Source organism: Penaeus vannamei, chromosome 6 (assembly GCF_042767895.1).
Source record: "Penaeus vannamei isolate JL-2024 chromosome 6, ASM4276789v1, whole genome shotgun sequence".
Classification (NCBI taxonomy): Eukaryota; Metazoa; Arthropoda; class Malacostraca; order Decapoda; family Penaeidae; genus Penaeus; species Penaeus vannamei.
In genome coordinates this window covers 45,808,210-45,830,709 of record NC_091554.1, presented here as the reverse complement: position 1 = coordinate 45,830,709, position 22,500 = coordinate 45,808,210, and the positions used below count along the sequence as shown (strand labels likewise).

At 43.8% G+C, this 22,500-nt stretch overlaps 1 protein-coding gene across 12 annotated transcripts in view; it reads left to right on the top strand.

Annotated features, from left to right (window-relative positions):
* The window catches only part of LOC113811920 (epidermal growth factor receptor kinase substrate 8), a 533,483-nt gene that overhangs the window by 415,244 nt on the left and 95,739 nt on the right, over window positions 1-22,500 (top strand). For 4 of the 12 annotated variants that reach the window (XM_070123117.1, XM_070123110.1, XM_070123118.1 and 1 more), the window contains exons 2-3: window positions 2,548-2,635; window positions 8,179-8,241. In XM_070123117.1, coding sequence (XP_069979218.1) covers window positions 2,568-2,635; window positions 8,179-8,241 — 131 coding nt within the window. In that variant the 5' untranslated portion in view covers window positions 2,548-2,567. Of the gene's footprint in view, window positions 1-2,546; window positions 2,636-8,178; window positions 8,242-16,328; window positions 16,380-22,500 lie in introns of those variants that run through there. The other 8 variants (XM_070123119.1, XM_070123114.1, XM_070123120.1 and 5 more) reach the window with 4 other exon arrangements.

The following is a 22,500-nucleotide window of genomic DNA, read 5'->3' as shown; positions in this document are numbered from 1 at the left end:
TTTATCGTTTCTTCCCTCTCCTCCTCCTCCTCCTCCCTTCGCACCTCCGCTGTCTTTCTCGTTTCTTCCCTCTCCCTCCTCCTCCTCCCTTCGCACCTCCACTGTCTTTCTCGTTTCTTCCCTCTCCTCCTCTTCCTCCTCCTCCCTTCGCACCTCCGCTGTCTTTCTCGTTTCTTCCCTCTCCTCCTCCCCCTCCCTTCGCACCTCCGCTGTCTTTCTCGTTTCTTCCCTCTCCTCCTCCTCCTCCCTTCGCACCTCCGCTGTCTTTCTCGTTTCTTCCCTCTCCTCCTCCTCCTCCCTTCGCACCTCCGCTGTCTTTCTCGTTTCTTCCCTCTCCTCCTCCTCCTCCCTTCGCACCTCCACTGTCTTTCTCGTTTCTTCCCTCTCCTCCTCCTCCTCCTCCCTTCGCACCTACGCTGTCTTTCTCGTTTCTTCCCTCTCCTCCTCTTCCTCCTCTTTCTCCTCCTTCTTCTTCTTCTTCTTCTTCTTCTTTTTCTTTTTCTTTTTCTTTTTCTTTTTCATTTTCATTTTCATTTTCATTTTCATTTTCATTTTCATTTTCATTTTCATTTTCATTTTCATTTTCATTTTCATTTTCATTTTCATTTTCTTTTTCTTTTTCTTTTTCTTTTTCTTTTTCTTTTTCTTTTTCTTTTTCTTTTTCTTTTCTTCTTTTTCTTTTTCTTTTTCTTTTTCTTATTCTTTTTCTCTTTTTCTTCTTCTTATCTTCCTCCTTTTCTCCTTCTTCTTCTCCTTCTCCTTCTCCTTCTCCTTCTCCTTCTCCGTCTCCTTCTTTTTCTCCTTCTCCTTCTTCTCCTTCTCCTTTCCCTTCTCCTTCTCCTCCTCCTTCTCCTTCTCCTTCTCCTTCTCCTTCTCCTTCTCCTTCTCCTTCTCCTTCTCCTTCTCCTCCTCCTCCTCCTCCTCCTCCTCCTCCTCCTCCTCCTCCTCCTCCCTTCGCACCTCCGCACGTAATGGGCAAAGGACTTTGTTTTTACACACAATGGGTCATTGTTTGTCACTGTTGTGGCGTCCGCTGATTTGCATGGCCCGGCGTAGAAGCGGGTAGTTAATCACGCACATACACGCTTGTACGCACACCTGAATACATACACAGAACCAGCCAACCAGTCAGTCAGATACATATGTGTGCACGCGCACTCTCGCTCACACACACGTGCACTCACGTATACATGCGCGCACTCAGACTCGTACACGCACACACGCGCGCGCGCACACACACACACACGCACACTCACACGCACACGCACACTCACACTCACACACACACTCACACACACACACACACACACACACACACACACACACACACACACACACACACACACACACACACACACACACACACACACACACACACACACGCACACGCACACGGACTGACCAGAGCCATATAAACGGAGAAACTGCAAAAAAAACAGTTATTGTGACATTGTTTCTCCAAGAGAGTCGTGAATGGCGCTATAACCCCCCCAGGCCGCTCGCTGTTGTAAAACGCACATCCAGGTAAACGTTGGGGTTTCTTAACGCGACCCCCTTTTAAAGTCCCTTGTTGGTGTACGTAATCATCTTATGGCGATTCCCTTTTAAATTCCTTTGTTGGTATACGCACGTGGCTGTGTTTAAAGGTTTATTTTGTTAGAATTTTATTTGCGGGGGGGGGGGGGCGGGGAGTTGTGCACACGTGGCTGTATTCAAAGGTATATTTTGTTTAATTTTTTAAAAATTTAATTTGGACGGGAAGTTGTTGTGCACGCGTGTCTGAATTTAAAGGTTTATTTTGTTTGATTTATTATTATCATTATTATTATTATTATTATTTTTTTTACTGGAATCCTATTTTGAGAGAAGTGCTAGGAAGGCAGTACCGTCGTGGTGACGTCACTGTGACTAGTCATAAACACGTTTTCCCAGTTTACCATCTCCCAAACGCAAAAGCGTCTTGGGTGATACAATTAAATTGATGTCACTGTTAAATGCCTTTTGTGTTTCTCTGTTTGTTGTCGATCTCTCTCTCTCTCATTACTTTCTCTTTTCTCTTCTCTCTTTCTCTCCCCCTTCTCTCTCTCTCTCCCCCTTCTCTCTCTCTCTCTCCCCCTTCTCTCTTTCTCCCCTCCTCTCTCTCTCTCCCCCTCCCTCTCTCTCTCTCCCTTCCTCTCCATCTTCCCTTCTTTCCTCCCTCCCTCCCTCCCTCCTCCTCCTTCATCCCTCCCTCCCTCCCTCCCTCTCTCTCTCTTCTCCTCTCCTTCCTTCTTCCTTTCTTTCCTCCCTCCCTCCCTCTCTTTCTCTCCTTCTTCCCTTCTTTCCTCCCTCCCTCTCTCTCTCTCCTTCTTTCCTCCCTCCCTCCCTCTCTCTCTCCTTCTTCCCTCCCTCCCTCTCTCCCTCTCCTTCTTTTTCCATCCACTCCCATAGCCACGCCCTCCTCTAACCTCCCCCTTGCCCTCTCTCCTCCTTCCCACCCCTTCTTTTTCCAGCCACTCCTTAAGCCACGCCCACCTCTAACCTCCCCCTTGCCCTCTCTCGTTGCAGGGTGAGAAAAGGCAAACGTCATGAACGGGGTCGGGAACGGCTACTACCGCGACGACCCCTGGGAGGACGACATCTCCCGCACGTCCAGGTGAGTGAGTGAGGGAGGGAGGACGACTCCTACCCCCACCCTCTCTCTTTTTTTTTTTTTTTTGAGTGGGTGTTTTTTTTTTTTTTTTTTTTTTTTTTTTGAGTGGAAGGGTGTGTGTGTGTGTTCGTGTGCGTTTTTTTTTTTCTTTTTTTTTTTGAGTGGAAGGGTGTGTGTGTGTGTGTGTGTTTTTTTTTTTTTTTTTTTTTTTTTGAGTGGAAGGGTGTGTGTGTGTGTGTTTTTTTTTTTTTTTTTTTTTTTTTTTTTTTTGAGTGGAAGGGTTTGTGTGTGTGTATGGGTTTGGTGTGTTAGTTTTTTTTTTTTTTTTTTTTTGGTTTTTGGAACTTTTTATATGATGTTCCTTTTTTTTCCTAATTACTTTTTGTATTTTCATTTATTTTTGTTGTTTGTTTTTATTTTTTATTATTATTATTATTATTTTTTTGGTATGATGGTATATCTGCTTAAATAATGTATATATGTAGATGAATAAACAGATTAGATAGTATACGCTTGTATTTTTTTTAATTTAAATTAATATTAAGGATTTATTTTTATTTTGCATTTTTTATTAATATTAAGGATTTATTTTTTTTTCTTTTTTTTTGCACATGGTCTTGGTATGCTTGTTGTCCAAGGCCCGAAAAGGTCATAAACTGGATTCAGGTGACCTTCGCGCGTTGACCTTTTGGGGTTAATGCCACCAATGCATCTTGCACATTCCAGTCATATATTTGCTTATATTGGATGAACACTTTTTTATGTGTGTGTGGGGATATGCACTACGCTTTCTGCTTTTGCTTTTCACTGCTTTGTGTGGGTGCGTGTGCGTGTGTTTGGGTGTGTGGGCGGGCGTGTGGGCGGGTGGGCGTGTGTTTGTGTGTGTGGGCGGGTGTGCGTGTGGGCGGGTGTGTGGGTGGGTGGGCGTGTGTTTGGGTGTGTGGGCGGGTGGGTGTGCGTGTGTTTGGGTGTGTGGGTGCGTGTGCGTGTGTTTGGATGTGTGGGTGTGTGGGCGTGTGTTTGGGTGTGTGGGTGAGTGAGTGAATGGGTGAGAGAGTTGAATGGGTTGTGTAAGTTAGTGAGTGATTGAGTGCGTTAGTTGTGGTTGAGTGAGTGGGTGAGTGAGTGAGTGAGTGAGTGAGTGAGTGAGTGAGTGCGTGCGTTACTTGAGTGAGTGAGCGATTGAGTGGGCGAGTGAGTGGTTTAGCGAGTGAGTAAATAACCTGTTCAGTGAGCAAGGGAGTGAGTGAGTGAGTGCGTTAGCGAGTGGATGCGTGGGTGAATTGGCGATCGTGCGAGTGGGTTAGCGTGCGTTGGTGTGCGTGAACGAGGGAGTGAGTTAACGAGTCTGCGTGATCTTGTGTGGTTTCCCTCCCCCCCCTCCCCCCCCCCCCCTCCCTCGTGCCGCAGATCTCACCTCTCTTTGCTCCCGTGACCACCACCTCCACCTGCTCTCTCTCTCTCCTCTTCTTCCTTCTCTTTCTCCTTTTCCTCCTCCTCTCTCTCCTTTTCCTCCTCCTCTTTCTCTTCTTCCTCTTTCTCCTTTTCCTCCTCCTCCTCTTTCTTCTTTTCCTCTTCATCCTCTTTCTTCCCTTCCTCCTCCCTCTCCCATCCTCCTCCATTCCACCTTCACCACCTCCCCCGTCCTCCATTCCTTCCTCCTCCTCCTCCTCCACTTCTACCACCTGTACCTTCTCCTCCACCTCCTCCTCCTCCTCCTCCTCCACTGCCTCCTCCTTCCCCTCCTCCTCCACCACCACCTCTTCCTCCTCCTCCACCTCCTCCACCTCTTCCTCCTCAACCGCTACCTTTACCTCCTCCCCCTCCCCCTCCCCCTCCACCACCTCTTCCTCCTCCACCTCCTCCTCCACCTTCTCCACCTCTTCCTCCTCGTCCTCGTCCTCCTCCACCACCTCTGCCTCCTCAACCGCTACCTTTACCTCCTCTCCTTCCCCCTCCCCCTCCACCACCTCTTCCTCCTTCTCCTCGTCCTCCTCCTCCTACTTTTCCTTTTCCTCCACCCCCTCTTCCTCCCCCTCCCCCTCCCCCTCGTCCCCCACCTCCTCTCCCTCCTCCCCCTCCCCCTCCCCCCCTCCTCCTCCATCTCTACCTCCCCCTCCTCCTCCTCTCCCTCCCCTCCCCCTCCTCCTCCTCCTCCTCCTCCTCCTCCTCCTCCTCCTCCTCCTCCTCCTCCTCCGCCAGGAATGCCGTTCCGTTTCCTCGCCGCCAGTCGAACGGAGCGAGGAGAGGAGGAGAGGAGGAGGCGAAGGACGTGGTTGCCGAAGGTCGCGAGGAAGGGAGGAGGGGGGGGAGGATGGGGAGGAAGGAGGAGGGGCAGGAGGAGGGAGGAAGGAGGAGGGGAAGGGAGGGGGAGGGGGAGGGGAGGTTGGAGGAGGAAGGGCGTATGGAAACGGGACAAAGAGAAGATTTTTGATTGGTTTGATTCGGTGTTTGTTTGTTTTTGTTTTGCTTGTTTGCTTGTTTGTTGGGTGGTGGTTGAAAGGGGAAGGGCGGTAACGGGGCACTTGTTTGTTGAGTTTTTTGTTTGTTTTTTGTTTGTTTGTTTGGTGGTTGTTTGTTGTTTTGGCGCAGCGAGGTAGCGGGATCTGCGTCTGGGTTGATTTTAATTGATATATTTTTTTTTCTTGCACGGGATGGCGGGAGTCGATTCTTGGGTTGCCAATTGCGGTGATTTCGTTGGATTTATTGTTCGTGGTTTTGTTTCCAGGTGCTGATATTTGTGTGTATGTATGTGTATATTTATGTATGTATATGTATATGAAATGCACACGTACACGTACATATACGCACAGGCACAGGCACAGGCACACACACATACACAGGCACACACACATACACAGGCACACACACATACACAGGCACACACACATACACAGGCACACACACATACACAGGCACACACACATACACAGGCACACACACATACACAGGCACACACACATACACACACACACACACACACACACACACACACACACACACACACACACACACACACACACACACACACACACACACACACACACACACACACACACACACACACTCACTCAACCCCCCACATATATGTGTATGTATATATGTATAGCGATATATACATATGTATGTACGTATGCAAACATGTTTATTCGTGTATTGTCCTTGCGCATTTCTCTCGACCTTTGACGTACTCGCGTCTCTCCCACGACCTTGCCGATCGGACCTCCGTGACCTTGGAGCATCTCGCTCTGCCCCTTCCGCGATTTTGGGTTTCCCTCCCTCCTCTTTTTGTTGTTTGCTTGGTCGTCTTTTGTTGTTGGTTTGTCGCTTTCTGATCTTTTTTTGTACTTTTTTTGGGGGGGGCTATTTATATGTGGTTTGCTTTTATTTTTGTCTTTTTATGTGTGATTTACTTTTGTTTTGTCTTTTTATGTGATTTACTTATTTTGTCTTTTTATATGTGATTTACTTTTTTTTGCCTTTTTATATGTGATTTACTTTTGTTCTCTTTTCATGTGTGATTTACTTTTTTTTGCCTTTTCATGTGTGATTTTTTTTCTTCTTTTCGTGTGTGATTTACTTTTTTTTTCTTACAATATTCTCCGGTGATCTCTTGCTGGCCTTCTCGTGGCCTTATTTGATCGCGTACGGTCACGGGCCAAACTGAAAAACGTGTTTCGAACGTGTTTCGAGCTTGTTCCGAATTCCATCTCGAACGGACCCGATCCTCGTTGGCAGTTGCACGAGGGTTTCGGAGCTTCGTTCACTTTACACGAGTTTTGCCTGTGACTGTACTGTTTTTTTTATGCTTACATGTGATTTCGGCGGCTTGCTGTTGCTATTCCGGACAGGTTGTAGTAAAGAAATGAAGAAAAGGAAAGTTAAGAAGGAGAAGACTTTCGTAGACATAAGTGACTGGTTGTAAAAAAAGAAAAGAAGAAGAAAAGAAAAGTTAAGAAGGAGAAGACTTTCGTAGACATAAGTGACTGGTTGTAAAAAAAGAAAAGAAGAAGAAAAGAAAAGTTAAGAAGGAGAAGACTTTCGTAGACATAAGTGACTGGTTGTAAAAAAAGAAAAGAAGAAGAAAAGAAAAGTTAAGAAGAAGAAGACTAGTAGACATAGGTGACTGTGACATATGCATTGAGGTAAACACGAACACGCAATCAGATATCGACCCAAAACACAAACAAAAACAAAAAACAAAAACAAAAAAATAGGCAGATAAAAGATGTAAAGTAATAGTTTATATATAGATATTTTGTAGATAGTATATATAGATATTAGATATATTGTAGATATATATATATATAGGATAAATATAGCATAGATATCAGACAGATAGATGTAAAGTTTAAAAAAATGAATATGACAAATGGACACAAACTGTACAAATAATACAAAGATTGAGAGAAGACCGAGGACGCCAGTAAACGGATAAACAAACCAGTTCATTAATCACATTAATTAGGGCACTGATTATTATTAATCCGTCAAAGAGACATATTACAAACTTATTAGACTGATTAATCACATTAAGGGCACTGATTATTTTTAATCCGTCAAAGAGACATATTACAAACTTATTAGACTGATTAATCACATTAAGGGCACTGATTAATAATCCGTCAAAGAGACATATCACAAACTTATTAGACTGATTAATCACATTAAGGGCACTGATTATTTTTAATCCGTCAAAGAGACATATTACAAGCTTATTAGACTGATCGGAAGCCTTTTGATTAATCCCCGAAAGAGGAAAGATTATACGATTTTTTTTTTGACGGATTACAAGCATTTTTTTGTTCATTCTTGAAAGGGATGAAAGTATAAGCTTTTTTTTGGATTGATTAAAAGCTTTTTGGTTATCCTTTAGAGGGACATAATTACAAGCTTTTTGGGCAGTTTACAAGCCTTTATGATAATCCTCGAGATAGATAAATTATTCCTTTTTTGGACAGATTACAAGCCCTTTTGTTAATTCTTGAAAGGGACAGAAGTACAAGCTTTTTAGAAAGGATTAGCAGCCATTTAGTTTTAGATTAGGGACAAGATCGCAAGCTTTTTTTGGATAGTTTACAAGACTTTTTGTTAATAGACAAATTATACGCTTTTTTTAGACAGATTACAAGCCTTTTTGTAAATCCTCGAAATGGACAGATTATACGCTTTTTTGGACAAATTACAATCCTTTTAGAACTTTTAGAAGTGATTATCAGCCATTTAGTTTTAGAGGAACAAAATTACAAGCTTTTTTTTTGACTGATTACAAGGCTTTTTGTTAATCCTCGAAATGGACAAATTAAACCCTTTTTTGGACAGATTACAAGCCATTTAGTTTTAGAGGAACAAAATTACAACCTTCTTTTAGACAGATTACAAGGCTTTTTGTAAATCTTAGAAATAGACAAATTATACGCTTTTTGGGGATAATCTTAGGGTGTTACAATCAACCACGTGCAGAACACCATCACCGCCCTTGCACTCACCATCACAACCGGCACAGCAACAAGCACAACCAGTAACATGACATCTTCACCACACAGCTTTCAGTACCGGGATCGGAGCCAGTATGAAGGATGGGAGTCAGATTACCACAGTGGCTACAGGTATGGCACTCTGTTGGCGGCGCCTGCGACCACGTGTCCGGTGCCATGTGTCTTGTGTCACGTGTCTTTGTTTTTTTTTCTGTGCCTTGGCGTCTCGTTGCTTTTTTTTTTTTTTTTTTTTTTTTTTTTTTTTTTGTCTAGGTGCGTTGGTATTGTAGGGCACGATGGTTAGAACACTTTTTCTTTCTTTCTTTCTTCTTCTTCTTCTACTTCTACTTCTTTATCTTCTTCTATTTCTGCTTCTTCTGCTTCTACTTCTGCTCCTTCTTCTTCTTCTACTTCTTCTTCTTCTACTTCTTCTTCTTCTCCTTCTTTTTCTTCTCCATCTTCTCCTTCTACTTCCTCTTCTTGTTTTTCTTCTTCTTCTGCTTTTTCTACTTCCTCTTCTTCTTCAACTTCTACTTCTTTTTCTTCCTCTTCTTCTTCCTCTTCTTCTTCGTGTCTCCATGCGTGCGTTACAATCCCAAGCACTGTCTTGTATCTCGCGCATGTGGGGTATTCCGGCTCGGATGTGCTGGATGCCCACTCGTAAGGTTTCTGATTCTCTGTGGGGGGGGAGGGGGGGGCATGTCGGACGCCCCTCAACAACGGTGATATGGAGTGTTGTGTTTATGTTCTCAATATGTTGTGGAATGTTTATATATATATATATATTTATATATATATATATATATATATATATATATATATATATTTTTTTTTTTTTTTTTTTTTTTTTTTTTTTTTTTTTTAATTGACACCCTGCGCTGCATGCTGATTCGTGCAGTAGACATGATTTGCTGTTTTTTTTTTATTTTTATTTTTATTTATTTATTTATTTTATTTTTATTTTTTTTAAGGGTGACCAGATGATTGTGTTTAAGTGTGCCGTGTTAACATATTAAAAAAAAATGTAATCCGCGATTGTTCTTGTAAGGACTTTGGCGATAATGACAATTGAAATGATTTGTGTGATTATTTTATTGATAGTATGGATGTTATTATGGTTATCATAATCGTCATTAGTGTCGTGATTGGTATCATCATTATGATTCTTCTCATTATTATTATTATTATTATTATTATTATTATTATTATTATTATTATTATTATTATTATTATTATTATTATTATTATTTATTATTATTATTATTATTATTATTATTATTATTATTATTATTATTATTATTATTATTATTATTATTATTATTATTATTATTATTATTATTATTATTATTATTATTATTATTATTATTATTATTATTATTATTATTATTATTATTATTATTATTATTATTATTACTACTACTACTACTACTACTACTACTACTACTACTACTACTACTACTACTACTACTACTACTACTACTACTACTACTACTACTACTTCTACTACTTCTACTACTACTACTACTACTACTACTGTTATCGTTATCATTCTCATTCTCACTATCATTCTCAGTCTCAGTATCACTCACTACTAATAGCACTGTCAGTATCACTACCATTATCATTATCGTTATTGTTGTCGTTATCATTATTATTAGTAGTTGTAGTAGTAGTATTCTCATTCTCATTATTATCTTCAATATTTTTTCTCATTGTTCGTGTTAATATTATCATCACCAACATTATCATCGTTATTATGATTTTTTTTGTTTGGTCCCATTATCTTAATTGTTTGTTAATTATCATTATAACAATCATAAGCACATGCATTGTATCCATCCACATGCTATTATAATTTTTATGACAAATTTAAATTATTTTTTTGGCTATCATTATCTTAATTGTTAGTTAATTACCATCATAACAATCACAAGCACATGCACTGTATCCATCCACATCCTATTATAATTTTTATGAATATTTTAAATGATTTTTTGGCTCTCATTATCGCAATTGTTAATTATCATTATAAAAATCACATCCACATCCTATTATCATCCTTATGCATATTTTGAGTTATTTTTTGGCTCATTATCTTAATTGTTAGTTAATTACCATCATAACAATCACAAGCACATCCTATTATCATCTTTATGAATATTCAGAATTATTTTTGGCCCCATTATCTTAATTGTCAGTTAATTACCATCATAACAATCGCAAGCACATGCATTGTATCCATCCACATCCTATTATCATCTTTATGCACATTTTAATTATTTTTTTGGGCTCATTATCTTTATTGTTAGTTAATTACCACCATAACAATCACAAGCGCATGCACTGTATCCATCCACATCCTATTATCATCTTTATGCACATTTTAATTATTTTGGGGGGCTCATTATCTTAATTGTTCGTTAATTACCACCATAACAATCACAAGCACATGCACTGTATCCACCCACATCCGCTTTGAAAGAGGAGAGGTTATGAAAACGTGCAGCATACAGGTTTGACTGCATTGCTCCTCCCGCCGCCATGGTGAGACGGACGACGTGCACGGTGGAATGTCGAAAATGTTGAAGAAAGGCGAGCGAAGGAGAGGGAGACGAATGGAAGGAGGGAGGGATGGAGGGAGGGATGGAGGGAGGGATGGAGGGAGGGATGGAGGGAGGGATGGAGGGAGGGATGGAGGAGAGGGATGAGTGGAAGGAGGGGTGGAGGAGAGAGATGAATATTCGGAAGGAGAGGTGGAGGAGTGAGATGAATGGAAGGAGGAGTGGACGACGTGCACGGTGGAATGTTGAAAATGTTGAAGAAAGGCGAGCGAAGGAGAGGGAGACGTGGATGAGAGGGATGGAAGGAGGGAGGGAGATGAATAGAAGGAGGGGGGGAGGAATGGAGAAGAGGCATATTGGTGGAGGGGTGGAGGAGAGAGATGAATGGAAGGAGGGGTGGACGACGGTGGAATGTTGAAAATGTTGAAGAAAAGCGAGCGAAGGAGAGGGAGACGAATGGAAGGAAGGAGGGATGGAGAGAGATGAATATTCGGAAGGAGAGGTGGGGGAGAGAGATGAATTGGGGGAGGGGTGGAGGAGAGAGATGAATGGAAGGAGGGGTGGACGACGTGCACGGTGGAATGTCGAAAATGTTGAAGAAAGGCGAGCGAAGGAGAGCGAGACGTGGATCAGAGGGATGGAAGGAGGTAGTGAGGGATGGAGGAGAGATGAATGGAAGGAGGGGTGGAGGAGAGGGACGGGGTGAAGGAGGTGTGGAGGAGAGAGATGGATTGGGGGAGGGGTGGATGAGAGAGGTGAGTGGAAGGAGGGGTGGACGACGCGCACGGTGGAAAGACGAAAATGTTGAAGAAAGGCGAGCGAAGGAGAGGGAGACGTGGATGAGAGGGAGGGAAGGAGGGAGGGAGGGAGGCATGGAGGAAAGAGGAGAATGGGAGGAGGGGTGGAGGAGAGAGATGAATTGGGGGAGGGATGTAGGAGAGAGATGAATGGAAGGAGGGGTGGAGGAGTGGAGAAGAGGCATATTGGTGGAGGGGTGGAGGAGAGAGATGAATTGGGGGAGGGGTGGAGGAGAGAGATGAATGGAAGGAGGGGTGGACGACGAGCACGGTGGAATGTCGAAAATGTTGAAGAAAAGCGAGCGAAGGAGAGGGAGACGTGGATGAGAGGGATGGAAGGAGGGAGGGAGGGATGGAGAGAGATGAATGGAAGGAGGGGTGGATGAGAGAGACGGGTTGAAGGAGGGGTGGAGGAGAGAGATGAATGGAAGGAGGGGTGGACGACGAGCACGGTGGAATGTCGAAAATGTTGAAGAAAAGCGAGCGAAGGAGAGGGAGACGTGGATGAGAGGGATGGAAGGAGGGAGGGAGGGATGGAGAGAGATGAATGGAGTGAAGGAGGGGTGGATGAGAGGGACGGGTTGAAGGAGGGGTGGATGGGATAGATGAATGGTAGGAGGGGTGGACGACGTGCACGGTGGAATGTCGAAAATGTTGAAGAAAGGCGAGCGAAGGAGAGGGAGACGTGGATGAGAGGGATGGAAGGAGGGAGGGAGGGATGGAGAGAGATGAATGGAAGGAGGGGTGGATGAGAGGGATGGAAGGAAGGAGGGAGGGATGGAGAGAGATGAATGGGAAGGAGGGGTGGAGAGGAAGGACGGGTTGAAGGAGGGGTGGAGGAGAGAGATGAATGGAAGCAGGGGTGGACGCCGTGCACGGTGGAATGTTGAAAATGTTGAAGAAAAGCGAGCGAAAGAGAGTGAGTCGAATGGAAGGAGGGAGGGAGGGTGGAGAGAGATGAATTGGGGGAGGGGTGGATGAGAGGGACGGGTTGAAGGAGGGGTGGATGGGAGAGATGAATGGAAGGAGGGGTGGAAGAGAGGGACGGGTTGAAGGAGGGGTGGAGGAGAGAGGCGAATTGAGGGAGGAATGGAGGAGAGAGAAGAATTGGGAGAGGAATGGAGAAGAGCGACGGGTTGAAGGAATGGAGAGGAGACGAATTGTTAGAGGAATGGAGAAGAGACGAATTGGGGGAGGAATGAAAACGAGACAAATAGAAGAAGTGAAAATGAGGAACAATAGAGGGAGGAATGAAAACGAGAGATGAAGCGAGGGAGAAGTCAAAACGAGAGATGAAGCGAGGGAGAAGTCAAAACGAGAGATGAAGCGAGGGAGAAGTCAAAACGAGAGATGAAGCGAGGGAGAAGTCAAAACGAGGGACGAACTGAAGGAAGAACGAAAACGACGGACGAATTGAGGGAGGAAAGAAACTGTTGGTAAATGATGGAAGAAAGAGAAATAGGGAATTAGAATAAAAAAAGGAATGATTGAAATGAAACGCACGAACAGAAATATTCAGGAAAAGTAAATAATGACGTCACTTTTCGCATTGTCGCGGAGGAAGAGAATAAGAAGAAAATAAGAGAAGGGAGAGAGACAGAGAGAAATAAAAAAAACAAGTAGAATGAGGGAATATTGAATAAAGAAGAAAAGTAGTAAATGAAGAGAGAGAAAGAGAGAGAGAGAGAAAGAGAGAAATAAAAAACAAGTGGAATGAGAGAATGTTGAATGAAGAAAATAAGTAAAGCAAGAGAGACAGAAAAAAAAACAATTAGAATGAGAGAATATTGAGTAAAGAAGAAAATTAGTAAATGAAGAGAGACAGAGAGAAATAAGAAAAACAAGTGGAATGAGAGAATATTTAATAAAGAAGAAAATAAGTAAAGGAAGAGAGAGAGAGAAAAAAAAAAGTGGAATGAGAGAATATTGAATAAAGAAACAATTGAGTAAAGGTAGAGAGACAAAGAAATACAAAAAAAAGTTGAATGAGGGAATATTGAATGAAGAAGAAAATAAACAAAGGAAGAGAGAGACATAAAAAGAACAACAAAAACGAGTGGAATGAGAGAATATTTGATAAATAAGAAAGTAAATAAAGGAAGAGGGAGAGAGAGAGAGAAATAATAATAAAAAAAACAAGTGGAATGAGAGAATATTGAATAAACTAGAAAGTAAATAAAGGAAGAGGGATAGAGAAATAATAATAAAAAAACAAGTGGAATGAGAGAATATTGAATAAAGATGAAAGTGTAAAGCAAGAGAGACAGAAAAAAAAACAAAAAAACAAGTGGAATGAAAGAATATTGAATAAACAAGAAAGTAAATAAAGGAAGAGAGAGAGAGAGAGAGAGAAATAATAATAAAAAAACAAGTGGAATGAGAGAATATTGAATAACGGAGTGACTTTCCGCTTTTCCGTCGCAAGAGCTTGGAATTCTGTACATAACACGATTTTTCTTTTTCTTTTTCTTTCTTTTTCTTTTTCTTTTTTTTTCTCTTTTTTTCTTAAGTTTCACCTGTGTATGATCTTGGTCACGTTTAGTCGTCGGGCGTATTTTGACGTTCTCTCTCTCTTGCTCTTGCTGCTCTTCGTTGTTATTGTCCTTTTTTGCCCTCCTCTCTTATTTCTTCACTTCTTCATTTCGTCGATTTTATTTCTTCTTTCTCTCTTTGTACCTGGATTTCCTTTTATTTCTACTCCTTTGCCTAATTCCATTCCCCCTTCTTATCCTCTCTTCTTCCTTCTCCTTTCTTCTTTTCCTCTCCTCCTCTTTCTTCCCTTTTTTCTTACTCCTTATTCTCCTCCTCCTTCTCCCCTCCCCTCCCTCCGCCCTTTCCTCCATTCCCTCCTCTCCACCCCTCCCTTCCTCCTCCTTCCCCCTCCCTCCTCCTTCCTCCCCTCCCTCCTCCCTCTTCCTCCCCTCCTTCCTCCCCTCCTTCCTCCTCCTCCTCCCTCCCTCTTCCCTCTTCCCTCTTTCCTCTTTCTACCTCCCTCTTCCCTCCTCCCCCCCTCTTTCCACCCCCCTCCCATCTCCCTTCCACCCTCCTCCCTCCCCCTTCCCTCCCCCTCCTTCCCCCTCCTCTCTCTCTCTTTTCCCACCTCTTTTTTTATTTTAATTTTTTTTCTTCGCATTCCTGTCTTCCCGCCGAAGACGGCGTCACAGATTTCAGCGCACGGATTCCCACGCCCTCGCAGCCCCGCAATCGTGTCGGGGAAAAGAAGGGGGAGGAGGGACAAGAAGAGACACCTTCCCCCCCACCCCCCCAACCCCATCCCCTCTGGTACTCCTCGACTCCCCTACTCTTACCCACTTTTACTCCTTGGATCACTTCCTCCCCCCCCCCCTAATTTTACTCCTTGAATCACCTTCCATTCTTACTCCTTGGATCCCCTCCTCCCTGTTATACCTCCTCCCTCCCCCTTTTACTCCTTGAATCACCTCCCCCTCTTACTCCTTGGATCCCTTCCCCCTGTGACTCCTTGAATCACCTCCCTCCCTTATTTCTTGAATCCCCTCCTCCCCCCACTTTTACTCCGTGTATCACCTCCCCTCCTCTTTTTCCTCCCCTCTTCCTTACTCCTCCTCCTCCTCTTGCTCGATCCTACCATAAAATCGATGTATTCTCTCCATTGTCTCTCTTTTCACTTTCGTTTGGTTTCTTTTCTTTTTCATTATCATTTTCATTTTCATTTCCTTTCCCTCCATTCCTTTCCATTCCTTTTCCTTTCCCTCCCATTCCTTTCTTTTCTTTTCTTTTCTTTTCCTCCTCCTCCTCCTCCTCCTCCTCCTCCACCTCCTCCTCCTCCTCCTCCTCCTCCTCCTCCTCCTCCTCCTCCTCCTTCTTCAGGCGTCATACATCCGAGAAACCCTGTTATGGTCAGGTCGCTCGTTGCCGTAGGAGGAAGGGAGGTAGAGAAGGGAGGGAGAGAAGGAGAGAGAGAATTAGGGAGGGAGAGAGGGAGGGAGGGAGGAGAGGGATGAGAAATGGAAAGGGAAAAATAAAAGATTGGGGTGATGTGAGAAGAGGAGCAGAGGCGGAGAAAGGAGAAGGGGAAGAGAGAAAAGGAAAGGAGAGGGAGAGGGGAAGAGAAAACGAGGCAGTTAGGGAGGGAGAAAGGGAGGGAAGGAGGGAGAAAGGGAGGGAAGGAGGGAGAAAGGGAGGGAAGGAGGGAGAAAGGGAGGGAAGGAGGGAGAAAGGGAAGGAAGGAGGGAGAAAGGGAGGGAAGGAGGGAGAAAGGGAGGGAAGGAGGGAGAAAGGGAGGGAAGGGAGGGAGAGAACGCATGTGTGAAGCCGACGTCGGTGTTGTCTATATTTGTGGTTGTCTTCTCATTTCTGGTTTGTGTTGTATATAGATACATCTATTTTCGCTCTTCGCTGGGAGGTTCGTGTCTCTGCTGCTCGTACACTCAGTTTATTTACTTTTTTTGGATTTGTTTACTTGTTTGTTGATGGTTGAATGTTGTTTAGTCTTTTTTGGATTTGTTTACTTGTTTGTTGATGTTTGAATGTTGTTTAGTCGGTATGGCGTCCTTTTGTTTTTGTTCTTCTCGTCTTTACTGTGTGTTTTGTTCAGAAGTGTTCACGATTTTGTTTTTGTCCTCTCGTCTTTACTGTGTCTTTTGTACAGAAATGTTCACGATTTTGTTTTTGTCCTCTCGTCCTTACTGTGTGTTTTGTTCAGAAATGTTCACGAGGTGTGTGTGTGTGCATTGCGTGTGTATCCGTGGCTGTTGTGTTTACGTGTGGTTTTCCTCGCTTTGCTGGGCTGTCTCTGTGCCTGTCTGCCTATGCAACACATGCAGATGCAATCCCCCCAGACCTTGTTTCAATGTTGGTCATGTTGTTGTTGTCATTGCAGCCGTGACGTGCGTCCTTAAGTGCCGGCGTTACACTTCTTCTCTCTCTCAAGGTACCGTTCTCTCCTCTCAGCCTTTTGCCCGCGCTTCTCTGCTCTCGCACTCCTCTCGCGGCCTCTGCTTTTAGTTCTTTTTCTCTTTTTGTTCTGCGCGCTTTCTTCCTTCGCTCCTCGTCTTCTTGTTGCTTTTTTAATTTGTTATTATTTTTGTTTGTGAGCTTTGCTTTTTGTTTTATTTTATTTATTTATTTTTACCTTGCGCGCCTTCTTTCATCGCTCGTATTATTAAAAATAAATAATAAATCTTCTTGCATAATTTCTCGCATGAATGTTTATCGCCGCTTCTAATGTCTTCCTTTGTTTAGCAGGAGTCCTTGGGTGTCTCCCTTTTGCGCTTCCATTAATTCTCCTCCTCCTTCCTTCCCTCCTTCGACTGGCACGCGTCCTTTGGGGTTTATTTGATAAACAGGGGATAACGAGGGAGTGTGATAATCTCTGCCGCTCTTTCTACGCTGTTCGTTTCTGTTGGTAATGCTTTCTGTGATCTTTCTGTTGCTGTTGGTAAAAAAAAAAAAAAAAAAATTGTAGTCTTTTTCTATTTCTTCGACTTTGTTCTCTCTCTTTTTGTTCTCTTTTCATAACTTTTATCATCTACTCTCCTCCTCCTATCCCCAGAAAGTCTTCCTTCTATTTCCTCCTCCTCCTCCTCCATTCGCTTCCTTCTTTTCCTCCTCCTCCCCCTTATTTGTTTCCTCCTCGTCCTCCATCCGCTTTCTTCTCCTCCGCCTTCTATTCTTCTTCCTCCTCCCGCTCCTATTCTTCCTCCCTCCTTCCTCCTCTTCTATCTCTTCCTCCTCTACTCCTTTATCTATTCTTTCTCCTCCACCTCATCTGTCTCTTCCTGCTGCTGCAGCTACTCCTCCGCTTCGTCCTCTATCTATTCTTCCTCCTCCTCCTCCTCATCTAAATTTTCATACTCCTCCTCCTTTATCTCCCTCCTCCTCCTCCCCCCTCCCCCCTCTCTTTATCTATATTTTCCTCCTTCTCCTCCCTCTTCTCATCACCATAATCATCATCCTTCTCTTCATGCTCCTGCTCGCATCCTCCTCCTCCTCGATCTCTTGCTCTTCTTCCTCAATCCTCCTTTTCCTCTGTCTCTCCTCGTCCACCTCTATTATCTATGCTTCTACCTCCTCTGTCTCCTCATCTGTCTTCTATCTCCTCTTCCCTCCTCCTCCAACTCTTCTTCCCTCCTCCTGTTCTTCCTTCTCCTCCTCCTCCAGCTCCAGTTCCAGCTCTTCTTCTTTTTCCTCCTCCTCCTCCTACTCCTTTGTGTATTATTATTATTCCTCCTCCTCGTCCTCCTCTATGTATTTTTCTTCCTCGTCCTCATCTATATATTCATCCTTTTCCTCTTCCTTTATTTCCTCCCTCCTGTTGCACGTCCTCCTCTTCCTCCGTCTCCTCCACCTCCTCCTCTACCTCCACCCTCCCCCTCTTCCTCATCCTCTACCTCCACCTCCTCCCTCTTCCTTCGCCTCCACCCTCCACCATCTCTATCACCACCTCCTCTTCCTCCACCCTCCTCCATCACCACCCCTTCCTCCACCTCCACCTCTTCTTCCTCCTCTTCCTCCACCACCACCTCTTCTTCCTCCTCTTCCTCCACCTCCACCTCCACCAGTTCTTCCTCCACCACCACCTCCACCTCCACCTCCACCTCCACCTCCTCTTCCTCCAGCATTAATCCTCCTGCAGTGAAGCCCCCGATCTGCCTGCAAGCTCAGCTTCGAAGCTTTCCTTTTTTATCGAGTGTGATATCGTGCATGCATTTCCTCCGATGCTAACGGTGCATGTATCTTATCATTTAAGTTGGTAATTAATCGGAGCGGGATTAATGATATTAAGGTATTCGCGTTTTGCACGGGACTAATCACTTTTTTTTTTTTTTTTTTTTTTTTGATGCAGGTAAGTAAGGTAAGTAATCAGAGTTTTGCGATGTTTTTTTTTTTTTTTTTTTTTTTTTTTTTTTTACTTGTGGGTGTTATCGTTATTTCCCTCTCCTTACCTTCTCTCGTTTCCTTTGTCTGTCTGTATGTATGTCTAATTCCCTTCCTATCTCCCCCTCTCTCACTCTCTCTTTCTGTCTGTCTGTCTGTCTGTCTGTCTGTCTCTCTCTCTCTCTCTCTCTCTCTCTCTCTCTCTCTCTCTCTCTCTCTCTCTCTTTCTTTCTCTCTCTCTCTCTTTCTTTCTTTCTTTCAGTCTCTCTCTCTTTCTTTCAGTCTCTCTCTCTATCTCTCTTTCTTCCAGTCTCTCTCTTTATCTTTCTGTCTCTCTCTCTCTCTCTCTCTCTCTCTATCTCTATCTCTATCTCTCTCTCTCTCTCTCTCTCTCTCTCTCTCTTTCTTTCTTTCTTTCTTTCTTTCTTTCTTTCAGTCTCTCTCAATCTCTCTCATTCTTTCAATCTCTCTCTCACTCTCAGTGTGGGGTATGGAGAGGGTTGACTGAGGTATCGAACGTGTTCGAGACAGGTGAAGGAGAACGCAGTAGGGTCGGGGCCGAGACGAGGAGAGAGGGAGGGGAGGGAGAGGAAGGAGGAGGGAGGGGAGAGGACAAAGGAGAGGGAGGAGGGAGAAGGAAGGAGGAGGGAAAAGGAGAGGGAGAAGGAGAAGAGAAGGAGAGGGAGAAGGAGAGCAGAGAGAGGGACAGGGACAGGGAGAGAGAAAGAGAGAGAAAGAGAGAGAGAGGGGAGCACAACGCCAAATAGCACCATATGATAAGTTCCGATAAGATGATAAGGCGATAAGGCGCAGGCCGCACGGCTGACTGGGTGACTTCTCTGCGCACTGATGGAATTAATAAATCGGATAAATCAAGGGAGAAGAGGGGGATAGAAGGATGGAGGGGAAGGGTGAGGAGGAGGAGGAAAAAAAGAAAATATTTGAGACGGAGAGAGAGGTTGGAGAATAAAGGTGAGGGAAGGAGTTTGAGAAGGTAAAGGGTGAGAATGGAAGGTATTGATAAGAAACGAAGGAGGAAAAGGAGTGAGAAATAGATGGAATGTATAGCGAAATTGGCTCGAAAGAGGGAGAAAGGTAGTAAGGAATAAATGGAGTGTATAGGGAAATTGGCCCAAAAGAGGGAGAAAGGTAGTAAGGAATAAATGGAATGCATAAGGAAATTGGCTGAAAAGAGGAGGAAGAAGGGTAGTAAGGAATAAATGGAATGCATAAGGAAATTGGCTGAAAAGAGGGAGAAAGGAAGTAAGGAATAACTGATGTATAGGGAAATTGGCTCAAAAGAGGGAGAAAGGTAGAAAGGAATAACTGATGTATAGGAAAATTGGCTGAAAAGAAGGAGAAAGGTAGAAAGGAATAAATGATATATAGGGAAATTGGCTGAAAAGAAGGAGAAGATGGAGATAGTGAGAGAGAGAAGAGAGATGCTGGAGAAACAGAAGGAGATAGATAGGATGAATAGGCATAGATACGAAGAAGGAGAAGGGAAGGCACCGATAAAACCGTCGGTGGAGAAAGAGAAGAGGAAGATACGCGAAGGGAAAGAGAGAGATGGAAGATGATAAACAGAGCAGATGGAAAACGACCGAAGGAAGAGGAGAAATAAGAGATAGATAGATAAAGAAGGGAGGAAATCAGAGAAAAGATAAATGAATCAAAATAAGAGTTGCTATTACACACAGGGGAAGATAATAGGCGGAGGGAGGGATAGAGATGGAGGATGGTAAACAGAGCAAATGGAGAAAGCCCGAATAAAGAGGAGAGAAATAAGAAATAGATAAATAAAGAAGGGGAAGACCAGAGAAAAGATAAATGACTCTTGAATCAAAATAAGAGTTGCTATTGAAGCGAGGGATAGAGATAGAGGATGATAAACAACGCAGATGGATAACGACCGAAGGAAGAAGAGAAAAATAAAAGATAAATAAATAATCAGAGAAATCAGAGAAAAAAAGATAAATGGACTCTTGAATCAAAATAAGAGTTGCTATTAAAGGGAGGGATAGAGATAGAGGATGATAAACAACGCAGATGGAGAAAGCCCGATGGAAGAGGGGAAATAGAGACCGATAAATAAAGAAGGGGGGGGGGGAAATCAGAAAAAAAAGATAAATGGACTCTTGAATCAAAATGAGAGTTGCTATTGAAGGGAGGGATAGAGATAGAGGATGATAAACAACGCAGATGGAGAAAGCCCGATGGAAGAGGAGAAATAGAGACCGATAAATAAAGAAGGGGGGGAAATCAGAGAAAAGATAAAGGGACTCTTGAATCAAAATGAGTTGCTATTGAAGGGAGGGATAGAGATAGAGGATGATAAACAACGCAGATGGAGAAAGCCCGATGGAAGAGGAGAAATAGAGACCGATAAATAAAGAAGGGGGGGGGGGAAATCAGAAAAAAAAGATAAATGGACTCTTGAATCAAAATAAGAGTTGCTATTGAAGGGAGGGATAGAGATGGAGGATGATAAACAACGCAGATGGAAAACGACCGTAGGAAGAGGAGAAATAAAAGATAAATAAATAATCAGAGAAATCAGAGAAAAGATAAATGGACTCTTGAATCAAAATGAGAGTTGCTATTAAGCGCCGATGACTTCATAATGTTGCGGGGGGCTTTATCTTATCAGCTGGGGCTCTGTGACGACCAAATGGCCCCGGGTCGTTCGAGTGGGGCCGGGGGTTGGGGGGGGGGGGGGGGTGGGGGGTGGAGGGTGGAGAGGGGGTGAGGGTGGAGGGTGGTTGGGAAGGGGGGGTCGTTCCATTCCTTTGTCGATGTCGTTTTGTCGTTTCGCGGGTGTGGGCTTCTCTTCTCTTTTTCTCTTTCTCTGTGTCTTTACTGCTGTCTTTTTTTTTCTACGTTTTTCTCTCTCTTTCTCTCTCTCTCTCTCTCTCTCTCTCTCTCTCTCTCTCTCTCTCTCTCTCTCTCTCTCTCTCTCTCTCTCTCTCTCTCTCTCTCTCTCTCTCTCTCTCTTTCTCTTTGATGCTCTCGTTTCTACTCTCTTTATTTTTTCTTTCTCTCTCTTTACTGCTTTCTTTTTACTCTCTTTATTTCTCTCTCTTTACTGTTTCTCTTTACTCCTCTATTTACTTCTACCCTTTTCTCTTTACTACTTCTCTTTTACTTCTGCTCTTTACTTCTCTCTTTGCTCCTCTCTTCTTCTCTTTACTTCTCTCTTTACTATTCTCCACTTCTCTTTGCTTTTCTTTTTAACCCTCTGTTGTTCTCTCTTTTCTTTTTCCCTTCTCCTTTCCCTTGTCTTCTCTCTCCGTGTTCGCTGATCCCTTTCTTCTCCCTATTCCGTTCCTTTGTCCCCTCACTGTCTTTTTCTTCCATTTTTCCTCATTCCCGTTTTCTTCCATTTTCCCCATTCCCATTTTCTTCCATTTTCCCTCATTCCCCTTTCTTCCATTTTCCTCATTCCTCTTTTCGTCCATTTTCCCATTCCCCCTTTCTTCCATTTTTCCCCATTCCCCTTTTCTTCCATTTTCCTCATTCATTTTCCATTTTCCCCATTCCCCTTTTCTTCCCTCTCCCTCCCTTTCTCCATCACGCCCCTTTTCGTTGTCCCTATTAGGTTCCTTTTCCCCCTCTTTCCCTCTGTCCTTCCATTTCCCTCTGCCCTCATACCTCCTTCCCTAAGCCTCCCCCTCTCTCTCTCTCTCTCTCTCTCTCTCTCTCTCTCTCTCTCTCTCTCTCTCTGTCTGTCTCTCTCTCTCTCTCTCTCTCTCTCTCTCCCTCTATCCTTCCCTCAGCCTCCCTTTCCCCTCACTCCTTAAAACACTTTTCCCTCACCTCTTCCCTTTATCTCTCTCTCCCACATCCCCCTTCTCTTCCCTTCTCTCCCTCATCCTATGCCCTTTCCTTTTCCTTTCCCCTCGTTCCCTATTCGTCCCATACCCCTTCCCCTCTTTCTCTCTTTCCCTCTTTTCCCTTATTCCCCTTCCCTGTACTCCCTCTCCCCTCAACTCCCCTCTCCTTCCCTTTACCTTCTTCCCTCTCATATCCTCCCCATCTCCCCTCTCCCTTCTTCCCCTCCCCTTTCCCTTCTCCCCCTTATCCCTACTTCATATCTCCCTTCCCCTTCTCCTCCTCATCCTTCGCGTCTCCCCTCATCCCCTCCTTCATCGAACCCCTCCCTCTTCCTCCTTCTC